Source organism: Marmota flaviventris, chromosome 1 (genome assembly GCF_047511675.1).
Source record: "Marmota flaviventris isolate mMarFla1 chromosome 1, mMarFla1.hap1, whole genome shotgun sequence".
In the NCBI taxonomy this organism is placed as follows: Eukaryota; Metazoa; Chordata; class Mammalia; order Rodentia; family Sciuridae; genus Marmota; species Marmota flaviventris.
Window position 1 is genome coordinate 81,376,844 of NC_092498.1, and position 12,254 is coordinate 81,389,097.

General features: G+C 39.7%; 1 protein-coding gene across 1 annotated transcript in view; it reads left to right on the forward strand.

Annotated features, from left to right (window-relative positions):
• Positions 1 to 12,254, forward strand: part of Dnah11 (dynein axonemal heavy chain 11) — a 318,014-nt gene that overhangs the window by 130,533 nt on the left and 175,227 nt on the right. Inside the window, exons 37-42 of the mRNA XM_027932705.3 lie at positions 513 to 605; positions 2,177 to 2,371; positions 3,207 to 3,284; positions 5,069 to 5,208; positions 7,481 to 7,628; positions 8,643 to 8,791. Coding sequence (XP_027788506.2) covers positions 513 to 605; positions 2,177 to 2,371; positions 3,207 to 3,284; positions 5,069 to 5,208; positions 7,481 to 7,628; positions 8,643 to 8,791 — 803 coding nt within the window. The remainder of the gene's footprint in view (positions 1 to 512; positions 606 to 2,176; positions 2,372 to 3,206; positions 3,285 to 5,068; positions 5,209 to 7,480; positions 7,629 to 8,642; positions 8,792 to 12,254) is intronic.

Consider the following 12,254-nt stretch of genomic DNA (forward strand, 5'->3'; position numbering starts at 1 on the left):
TCACTGCACAGCTGGAGAGATGTGCTTGTGGTTGGAAGGAATGTAGGGAAGAATCAAGCTCCCACATTGGCAGGTTTATTGAAAGAGAAGAGTATAGGAGGTGGATGGAGCTGGGGGCAAAAAGTGCAGATAAGTGCTGTGGAAAGATTTGCTGACAGAGGCAGGAAAATGGGAAAGAAGCTGGACACTCACCACTGAAACACGATTTCCACAGTTTCAGAAAGGCAAAAAAAAAAAAAAAGACATTTTGATTCATTAAAGCATGCACTTACCTGAACTCTCTTAACTTTCAGCTTTTATTTCTAGAATAAGAATCTTTTCTTTTTATTTTTAGTTGTAGATGGACACAATACCTTTATTCATTTATCTTTATGTGGTGCTAAGGATCGAACCCAGGGCCTCACACATGCTAGGCAAATGCTCCACCACTGAGCCACAACCCTAGCCCATGGAATGAGAATCTTATTCCCTCTCTCAACTCTTGACCACATATACCTCTGCTTTGATTTTAGGATCATTATGATTGGGGACTTCGTGCTATTAAATCTGTCTTGGTTGTAGCTGGCTCCCTGAAACGAGGAGATAAAAATAGACCTGAAGATCAGGTACAGCAAGTACTAATATGATTTTCTTGAGTGAGTAACTGAATGTCTTCATAGAAATGAAAGTCTGTACCTGGGTGGTGAGGCAGGCATAGCCGACTTTAAAATTTAAAAAAACTTTTTTTAAAAAACCTAACATCTATTCTTAATGCAGTGTATTTTAAGGACTGGCATTTCTTATAAGAGGTCACAAGTGTTCTTGAATGTGGAGATACGATTCTAGGAAAGAAAATGTGATTTTATAAGTACTTTTGAAATATCAGCCACAAAAAGTATTTTGACAGTTATAATCAAGTGATTCAGTAATCTCTGTTTGATTTCCTTTGAGGAAACTAAGGAAACCTGATTAATTGAGTTGGGATATTAATTCTGAAAAGTCAGTGAAGTTACAACCTAATGGGAGAAATTGCATCCATTGCATGGGATGTTAAATGGGTAGGAAGCAGGAACGATGGTTGCCTAGCTCCAATGCAGGGGGGTTGTTCAAAGCCACACTGAAAATGTTCTTTCCATGAAGTACTGAGTGTAGTGGGTGTCCATGTCTGTGTGTCCATGAAGCATGGCTTTAGAAGTAGACAAAATCTAGATCCAATCTGTGAGTTTCTTTTTATATTAAGGTGTATTTATTATATGCCTTTTTATTTGCTAGTATTTCTCTTGGTCACAGTTTAGGTTTAGTCCACATTTTCTTTGTTCTTTTTGTTCTCCTGCTATGTGGTTATTGTTGATAGAATGCTCATCACAAAGATATCCTGATGTTTGAGTGACTGCTTTTAAAATCTAAAACCTTTTTCGGTTTTCAGCCAATAGAGAACTAAACGCTAAACTAAAAATGTTTGAGATTATCATTCTGATATCTCAGAGTACTTGGAACAAATTAATCTGACAGGTTTAATTTACAGTCTGGAATTTGGGGATGAAGGAGGGCAGGCGCTTTGCTTGCTGAAGGCAGAACAGAGTGTTGGCAGGGAAGGAACAGGGCTCGTTGCTGGATTGTCCTGAAGCTTATGCCTACTATCAGTTGAACCTTCTCATATTCTGTTATGTTGACTTAAAAGCACTTTACCTTCTCATAGATAGGATGCCCTCTATATAGAACAGTATCAACACCTCATGTTTCAGATGCCAGGGTTTTAAGGAGCATCTTAACTTATTAGGTGTTTGTTAGACATTGTAAGTGGGCAGTGGCAGGTGATGGAACTCGGGGGGACTCTACCCCTGAGCTACATCTCCAGCCCATTTTTGTTTTTTACTTTGAGATAGGGTATAACTAAGTTGCTGAGCCTAGCCCCCGATTTGCAATCCTCCTGCATCAGCCTCCTGAGTTGCTGGGATTACAGGCATGCCCAGCTGTATTGGCTCTTTTAAAAATTAATTTTAATTGGTAAATAAAAGCATAAAAATTTTACCTATTAGTGGGGTGACCTTTGATGTTTCAATACATGTATGCATTGTGTAATGTTTAAATCAGGTTGAACATATCTATCTCCTCAAATAGTTACTGTTTCTTCATGGTAAACCCTTTCTGCTGCCTGTTGAATTGTACTACATTGGCTTTCTGTTTTCCTACCTAGGTACTTATGCGAGCACTGAGGGACTTCAGTATGCCTAAAGTAGTGACCGATGATGTCCCGGTGTTTCTGGGCCTGATCGGGGACCTTTTTCCAGCCCTGGAGGTGCCCCGGAGAAGAAAGCCACACTTTGAGCAGATGGTCAGGCAGTCCACCCTGGAGCTTCGCCTGCAGCCAGAGGAGAGCTTCATCCTCAAAGTAAAAGGAGCATTTTGCTCTTTGTGGGAGTCGTCAGGATTCGCAGTGCAAATCACTGCTTCAGTGATGCTTATCCAGAACATTAACTTATATTACCCTGGCCTCAATATGGTCTTAATAAATATTCCCAAGAATTTTAATATGACAATCTTAACTAAAGTAAATCTAAGTAAATATTTTAGTAGTTCCATTCAGAAAGAAGGTATAAACGCAGAGATGATGAAGTTGTGGTTCAAAATGTATGTAAGCATACTTTCCATTTATAAAACATCTTAGTGACATGCACCAAAAATTTATTTTATTCCCTCTCTCCTCCATTTTAGGGAACATTGGCAGTAAAATCATTGGTGCTTGCTTTTAATGGGGGAGGAATGTCAACAAGCACAAAAATAACCTAGGAAGTTATATCTGGCTTACCAAAGTCTTGTGTGTGGGCATGATCAACTTGGGCTTAGTGATTACCTGGACATTATCATACATATATAATATGTATAATAAACATGATATCCATTTTAGATATTTTATGGGATATAAATCATTACTCAGTATGCAATGATTGGCTGTAGACTGTTTTTGTTCAAAGCTTTATGAAGAGTAGTACCATGTAATCAATTAAGAAATGGTTTAATTTATTTACTCCTATATTCTCCATGGGAGATCCAGAAGAAATGATACTTTGGACTTGTGATCTATTTTAATTTTCTTTGAACATGATGTCATCAGTGGAGGCCGGCTTGTGTTGTAAGGGGAAAAAAAATTGGGCAATAACAGGGTAGATTGTCTTTTTGTCACCGACTCATGAAAGGAAACCAGTGACCGTCTGTTTGGCCTGCAGGTAATCCAGCTTGAGGAACTGTTGACCTTGCGGCATTCTGTCTTTGTGGTTGGAAACGCAGGCACAGGAAAGAGTAAGGTACAGTAAATGGCCCGAGAACTTGCAGCCTGAGAAGACACTTTCAAAAAAAAAATTTTGTTGCTGTTCAATCGATTGAAACCATCTTCCCTTATATCAGGAAAGGGGATAAATAGAGTATTTCATTCACCTAGGAAAAGCAGTCTGAGATGGAAGGTGGGACTTTCCAGGTGAGAGGACTGCTACCCTCCACGCACCTTTAATTATGCACTCACACCTAGATTCTTTTATCAAAGGAACACATACTTTTTTTTTATTCCTATCATGTGCTGGGCTAGGTATACTACATGTTATTTTCTCTACATGGTGTTGATATGCTATAGGCATTGTTAGCCTCCATTTTTAGTTCACTGCTTGATTTTGTTTGGCCTTTCTGACAATCCTGGCAGCATACTTATTTTCTTGGTTGGCAGACAGTATGGGCAGAACCACATGCATTTTAATTCAGGATGCCTGGGTATAAACATATTTGGTAGCCAACAACTAAAAATAATCAGAATGGGCATTGGAGTTTTAGAGCATGGGTGTATATAGAACTTGCAAGTCCTTCAACCTGAATGCAAAGTGGAACAATTGCAAAGGGAGGCTCTGTATGGAGATTTTTCTAGTGATAAATGTAATAATTCAAATATCAAAGTAGATAACTGATAGGCCTATCATTATTTTGTTAGAGTAAGTTTCAGATGTAGGCCATGGTTCATGGAAGGATAAAATTAAATTCTATAATTTCCAGTAGATTAATGGTTTCTAAAAATATAAGCTTACTATTCCTAAGGCATTTAATTTCTTTCATCTAGTCTTTACCTATTCAGTTCAACATGTACTTAAGCTGATAAAACCAGATCACTGAAGTTTGGGGCCATGCTATTTAGTAATTTACCATTCTAAGGTCCTGGGCAATTGTTTATCAGTCTTTCAAAACCCCTAGGAGTAGGTCATGATGGTAAGTATTTAAAAAAAAAGCTATGGATTTTTGGAGAAAGCAAAAGGGATAGCTGGGGCAAATGTTTGGGTTAAGGTGACCTTTAATTAAGCAGACACATTCTAAGCATCTATTCTATAAGTTTATATCCTTAAGCTTCTTTTTCTCATTGTCTAGTGCAGGATTTTTCATCATTAGCCCTAGTAACATCCTAGACTGGATAAGTCTTCATTGTAGGAGGCTGTACAGGGCACTGTGAGGTGTTTAGCTGCATCTTGGCCCTCTAATCACTAAAAGCCCAGTAGCTTAATTCATCTTCCCCCAAGTCAAGACAACTTCCTCTAAAGGATCACTGCTCTGGGTCACTGAGTCATTCAAGTATGTCCAGACCAGCATCATGGGCATCACCTGGGCCCTTGCTGGACATGCAAATTACCACCTTATATATACCTATCCAATTAGAAACTCTGGGCCCAACAATCTGTTTTAATATCCTCTGGGAAGTCATGGTATGGGCTAAATTTGAGGAATAACTGATCTAAATAATTCTGGCAGGATGATTTTATAAACATGAACATGAATACTTACTTACATAGAGTCCTTCATTTTGCACCATGGGTAATAATCTCAAATGATAGTGACTTTCTCTAGTCTAAATGATAAAGAATCAGGTGAACTGACTGTCTCCCTACAGGTTTGTGGGATTAAACTTGTCAAGATGGAAATGCACCATGTGTCCATTTTTCCACCATTCTCAATCTTTGTACACAGGATATCTGGTAACATATAGTAAATAAGGAAAACCCTTTGGAAATCTTTTCCGTTAGTATTCATTTTCTTGGCTCCTCTTTCTTCCCCTCAGATTTTGAGAACACTGAACCGAACATATGTCAACATGAAACAGAAACCCGTTTGGAATGACTTAAACCCTAAAGCTGTGACAACAGATGAACTCTTTGGTTTCATACATCATGCTACCCGAGAATGGAAAGATGGCAAGTAGTATTTTCCCTTTTGAAGTGCTGAAATTTTTTTTTCTACCCAGAAAGCCATTTTTCAGAACAAGCCAATTTTAGTCATAGTTACAGATTTACTGTTTGTGTGTTGGCATTATTGGAAATATTGTAGAGCCCAACAGCTTTGTAACGTATAAATTAAAGCCAGATTTGAACGAGTAAATTATTTGCATTCAGCAGATTTGTACCAAGAGCTGGGTGTTTTATATTACATCATTGATGTAAGAGCTCCTTATAAACTAGGAGAGAAGCCAACACAAATGCTTCAGGAAACAAAGTGCCTGATAGAAGATGCCAACTAAGGATCAGACAGGTGTTATTTTAGCTGCCAGAGACAGGAGTCGAAGGTGCATGTTTCCTGCCCTCAAATCCAGAATCAGAAATGGTCTGAAATCTGAAACCTTTTGAGCATGTTTCTGCTTCAGATTTTTGGATTAAGGTTGCCTAATTGGTCAAGCCTGTGCAAATATCCCCAAATCCAGGAAAATCTGAAATCTGAACTACTTTTGGTCCTGAGCATTTTGGATCAGGGGTGCTGCCTATATCTGCAAACAAGCAGATGCTCTGGTTAAAATCTCATGTCTTCCCATTTCAGGAAGCACACTAACCTTGGTGTTGTCCTTGAGGTCCTCTCACTCTGACACCTACATTTAAGCTCACAACAGATCCCCTGGGCATTACCTTAAAATATAGATATTTATAGAATTCCAGTCCTTCTCACCTTCTCCATGATGTCACATAGTCAAGGCTCTACAGTCTCCCTCAGCACATCTTCCCTACGGATGTCAGAGGGTCACTCCAAGTTGTTACTTGTTGGCTACAGTTTCCAGTGGGTGCCCATCACCCTTAGAATCCAATCTTTTCCCACAGCCTGGTGATTGGGTATCCCCCGCCATCTCTGACTTTATTTCCTGCACATTGCATGTCACTTACTGTAATCATCAGTCCTAGCCTCTTGGCTGTTCCATGCATCTTCCCGTCACAGCCTTGGTACTTGATGCTCCTGCCATCCCCAGTGCTCTTTCTCTGAATGTCTGCATAGCTCGCTCCCTTAGATTATTTCAGTGTCTCACTGAATATCACATCAGAGAAAACTTTCCTGATGACCTAATATAAAGCAGGACACACAGTCATTCTTCATCTTCCTATCTTGTATATGCTCCTTTCTTCATCTCTAGGACCATTTTTACTTTTAGCCTAGCTGCTGCTGCTGCTTGGCTTTTTTTTTTTTTTTTAAATAATACTGGGAATTGAACAACCCAGGGGCACTCTACCACTGAGCTACATTTAGAGACAGGGTCTTGCTAAGTTGCTCAGGCTGGCCTTATACTTGCCATCCTCCTGCCTCAGTACTCCACCACCCCCAAGTACCTGGGATTACAGGCATACACCACTGTGCCAGACCTAGTTTCTTTTTATAAAAGATGATGCCAGGGAGAAAACCATGTTCTGTTTTTTTTTGGAAAATCTGTGGAAGCTGTTCAAATCAGGGACTATTAGAAAAGTTTGCTGGGTTCTGTATAAATCCTGGTGGCAGGTTCTACTAGATGCTGTCACTTACTTTTACATAAAATACTTCCCAGAGGACACACATCACACGCATGCACTAGCGCAGGATTGTTCATCCTGGTATTATTGAGTTTGAAAAGTCAGCAACTATTAAACATGCTGGGCGACACACAACAGATATGTCATAATGGCAAAGAGGACCATGGGTTTAAAATGTTTTTTTATCTGTACATTCTTGTGAAGTAATGAAAACTTAATAAAATGTCAATGACCAAATATGTCAAAGAGGTACTTCTGAGTGCTTTTTTAGCTTTAGAATTATGCCCTTTATATATTGTTTCAAAAGTAGAGAAAGGTGTTATAAACTAATATGTAATGTAAAACAGAGACTGAAATATGTGCATGGGAAAGGGTGGTCTTCATTTGGTCCAAGTTTTGCGTATTATGAATGGTTCCTTCTCTAAATCCCCACAACTGTCCTTGAAGGAAAGTAATGTTATCCATGTTTGACATACGGCAAAGCTCAGTCATAGAAGGTAAGGACTCCTCCCCAGGAGGTGAAAGTTGCTCTTTAGTAAATGGTAGAATTGGATCTGAAGTCCACATGTAGCACAAAGTATGTTATATATTGCCCACAAGAAAAAAAGCAGGAAAATTGTTTTTATACAGCTAATACAAATGTTTCCTGGAGAAATAATACAAATTTATTTTAGAAATATGCAGCACTCAACTCCATTTTCTATTAGCAGTGTTTACCCTTACTTTATAGGTCTCTTCTCATTCATTCTGCGAGAACAAGCAAATCTCATGCATGATGATCCAAAGTGGATAGTCCTGGATGGAGATATTGACCCCACGTGGATTGAATCACTAAATACGGTCATGGATGATAACAAAGTGAGTATACTGCAGTGTCAGTCTTTAAATAACAAACACAGCTCTTGAGAGTATAGAGAGTTCCAGTCACTTGTCAATGTTAATTCCATCTTGTACTTGTTAATCCAGTGCTCTCCTCATGTAATCACTATTTTGATAAATGACATTTTCCTCATATTTCTCTTAATTTCACAAAAATTTAAAGTAACACATTCTCCTTATTACTACAAATTTAACTTCCTTTAAAGTTAGATATATATGTAAGATTTAGTTTCACATTTCACCAGTTTCTAAGAGCTAGGCATACATTATTATATCTTACATGATCTTTGGTTAAATATAGAGTACTTAAGAGTATAAAAGAATGAGTTTGTGCTATATGATAATAGGTGAAGTTAGCTATTGAAATTAGCTAGTTCCTTTTACTTACAGACTGTATTTAAATGTTCCCTAAGCATATTGCCAAGGTTAATCGGTATCCCAGCAAAAGCCAAACATGATGGAACTGGCCTGTGAAATAGCAATTAAGCAATGTGAACTCTATTCTTGGGGACAGGATGGAGAAATCAGTAGCCATCATTTCTCCAGAATAGAATTAGTAACCACCTTACGTTAATAGTGGTTACTGCTTTCTGAACCAATACCTTGTTCATCAGAACACACAGGTCTGAGGTCATCATTCCTGCATGAGTTTCTATAGGACAATGAATAACTGTGGGGTTTCAGATTCTGGAGAATATTTATTTTTTGTGGTCTTCAGGCTGATCATGTCAACTTACATTTTTCCTGGTAATAATTACTGCAGTTATTTAAAGGTTGGCCTTTACAAGTCCATTTAGGCAATCTTGTTCCTTGAGGGTCAGTCAGACCACCTCAGAGATGAACTTAGGTCTTGATTCTGATGTGCTTCTAACTGGGGATGCTAAGCTTGCAGCCCTTGGCTCTTCCCGTTGGTTGTGGAAGCTAATTTGGCAGCCATTTCTCTTGCTCCCGATGACAGTTTGCCAGTGTTGACTGCTGTGCTGCTCATTCCAGGTGCTGACCCTAGCCAGCAATGAGCGGGTGGCCCTCACTCCCTCCATGAGGCTTCTGTTTGAGATACATCACTTGAGGACAGCAACCCCAGCAACTGTCTCTAGAGCTGGTATTCTATATGTGAACCCACAAGATTTGGGCTGGAATCCGTGAGTCTTTCTTTAATTTCTTTTTTGTTATGGCAAAATATATATATACTTACCATAAAATTTACCGTTGTTAAGTATACAGTTAGATCAGGGTTGTTAAGTACATTGACCTTGTTGTGTAACCATCACCACCATCCATCCACAGGATATTTTTCAGCTTCCCAAACTGAAACTCTGTAACCATTAAGCAACAACTCACATTCCTCCCTCTCCTTAGCTCCAGGCAGCCTTCATTCTTTGTCTCTGAATTTGATTATTGCAGGTATCTCATGTAAATGGAATCATATACCATTTGTCCTCTTGTGGTGGGTTTATTTCACCAATGTAATTTCCAATCCTTTTAAGGACATACCCAGAAGTAGAATTGCTGGATCATATGTGAATTCTGTTTTTAATTTTTTTCAGAACCTTTCATACTGTTTTCCACAGGGGCTGCACCATTCCACGTTCCTTCCCACAATGCACAAGAAAACTGTATCCAATTTCTCTTCATTCTCACCAATACTAATGCTTTTTTTTTTTCTTCATCTTTCCTTTTAGTAGCCATGCTAATTGGTGGGAGGTGGTATCTTATTATCATTTTGATTTGCATTTCTCTAATGATTAGTGATATAGAGCATGTTTCCATGTGCTTACATTTGCATATCTACTTTGGAGAATGTCAATACAAGTTCCATTTTCATTTTTTAAATAAATCTTAGGTTTCAAAAGCTAAATATTATGATTTTGGGGACGATATTAACAATTAAATTTAAGGCTCACTAGATGACTTTAAATTAGCCCCTGGATGTCTTTATCAGTTTTACTTGAACATTGCCTTGTCCACACACCTTGAATGATACAAACTCAGTAAATATTTGTTGGATTAATGAATAAATAACAGCTTATGTGATGCACTTAAATATAAGTAAATTAATGGGCATATATGTGTTTGTGCACATAATATGCATATATGAGCAGTGGAAATGCTTTGATTAAGGCCAAGTTTTTGTGCCCACTTGCTTACTTTTCAAATACTTACACTTTCCAGTTAGTGCTGGTTGTCACTTGTCACCTGCAGCAGTTCTACTCTGCATTGTAGGAACCACTGAATTCTGCAGGTAACCATGTGCTACCTGGCACATGTACTGTGTCAGATATCTTCTGTGTTCCTTTACAGACATACTCTCCCTTCTCTTCTGCTTGCTCTGTGCCCTGGGAAGCTGTCCCACATGAACTACATCACTGGGCTTCTTGCCCTCTGGCTTCTGGTTTATTTGGCCAATGAGGAGCCCTGGCAGGAAATGAGAGGAAGAGAGGAGGGTGAGGTCAGGCTATTTATTTCCTGGGCTCCCTCCCTGCAGGGTCACATTAGGATACTGTGTCCCTTAACTGCAGGTCACGGCTGCTCTTGAATTTCTCCATGAGGTGCCTTCACTCCAGGTTCTGGTAGACCTCCATTCTCATGACCCAGCAGGCACAGGTGCAGTACCCATTCCTTGTTATCACCCTGTGGTAGTCAGTTTTATGTCACTGTAACAAATTTCAGCTTATGAAAGAGAAGGTGTGGAGCCAGGCGTGGTGGCACATGCCTGTAATCCCAGAGGCTGAGGCAGGAGGATAGCGAGTTCCAAGCCAGCCTCAGCAACAGCAAGGCACTAAGCAACTCAGTGAGACCCAATCTCTAAACAAAATATAAAATAGGGCTGGGGATGTGGCTCAGTGGTTGAGTGCCCCTGAGTTCAATCCCTGGTAAGCATCCTCCTCAAAAATAAAAAACAGAAAAGAGAAGGTTTGTTTGACTCATGGTTGCAGAGGTTCCAGTCCTTGATCCCTCGGCCCCTGAGCTTTTCGCCCTGTGGTGAGCAGTGCATCAGGCAACATGTGGTGGAGCAGAACTGCTCACCTCATGGCCAGGATGCCAAAGAAAGAAAGAGACCCCAGTCTTCTTTAAGGGCATGCCCCCAATGCCCTAAAACTTCCCACTGGACCCCCACTAAGTCTTAAATTCCCACCTCCTCCCAGTCACACCACAGGCTGGGAAGCGAGTCTTTAACACAAGGGCCCTTGGGGGACATTCCAGATCCACACTGCAACACACCCAGGACCTAGCATTCTCCCTTCCAGTTTCTCTACTCCAGCGCCTTCCTGGATCCTCCCCTGTCATCCTCACTTGAGGATGACCTCTGCTTCCTGCCAGATGCCACCTAACATGCTCCTCCTTGTACTGATTTGCTCACGAAAGTCTTCTCTTTTAATTTGATAGCAAAGTAGAACCATGTCCAGGCTCTTCTGTTTTAACAGAGTTACCTGAATGTGGCTGGGGCAGGAGTGGGTTTTAGATGTCTAAAAGCACCTCTTGGAGTTGCTTCTGTGCTGGCTGAAGGAGTCACTCCAGTGTCCCTTGACTCTCCCACACAGAGACCTTGGGCTGTCTGTGCTGGTGGTAGCTTTCACTTCCTTCAGGGGAGTCCCCCACCCCTACTGGGGTGGTCTGATTTCCACAGTGACCTTCACAAAGCCTAGGTCTTCCAATCACATTGTGTGGAGTTTTGTGCTGACAAAAGCTTGGTCTAAATCCCATTTAAAAAAAGGACTTTTATCCAGTACATCAAAGTCCCAGGTTGCTGATAGAGGTGTCCAATGTGTATTCTTAGAGGTAAAGAGCTCCCTCTTCACCATTGAACTTCACTTTTTAGAGTTTTTTGTCTTATCTCAAATGAATGGGTAGGTTTTAATTTTCATGTGTGTGACTAAGAGTCTAGCCTAGTTACTTTCGAAAACAATGGGAATCTTCTCTAAAGGATATTTTTACCTCCCATTGCCAGAACATTTCAGTAAGCCCCCAGAAAATGGCTATTTCAGGGTTAGGGTATTTTTTCACTCCATAATTATTGGATAGTTTAGTACCTTATTTTAATGTAATAATGTGATAACTTTGCATGTATTAATTCATTTAGTATCCACTTAACTTCTGAGATCAATTAAATTTATTAACCCAGCTTTCCAAACTAATACCTAGGGTCTCACTTTTCCCAAATTTTTTGATTCCAAGTATTCAAAACTATAGAAAAATTGAAAAGATGCAAGGTACAACCACAGACCTTATTCCTACAGTCACCACTGTTACCATTTTACATTTGCTTACTCTGTGGCTAATATCCCCTGCCCTCTCCCTCTCTGTCTCCCCTCCCTCCCCCTCCCTCTCTCATAGGCATAGAAATATGTTTTACTAATATTTGCAGAAATATCTGAAAGTAAGTTGGAGATATTAAGATACTTCAACATTTATCTCCTAAAAGCCAAGATAGCCTTCTACATGAACACAATATAATTAATACACCTAAGAAATTTATTCTTAATGTTACCTAATAATCATTTTCAAATGTTGCCAAATATCCCAGTAATTTCCTCTGTCCCCTTTCCTTTTTTTAAATCTAGCATTCGAAGATGATGCATTGTCTCCATTGTCCCCTTGAACCCA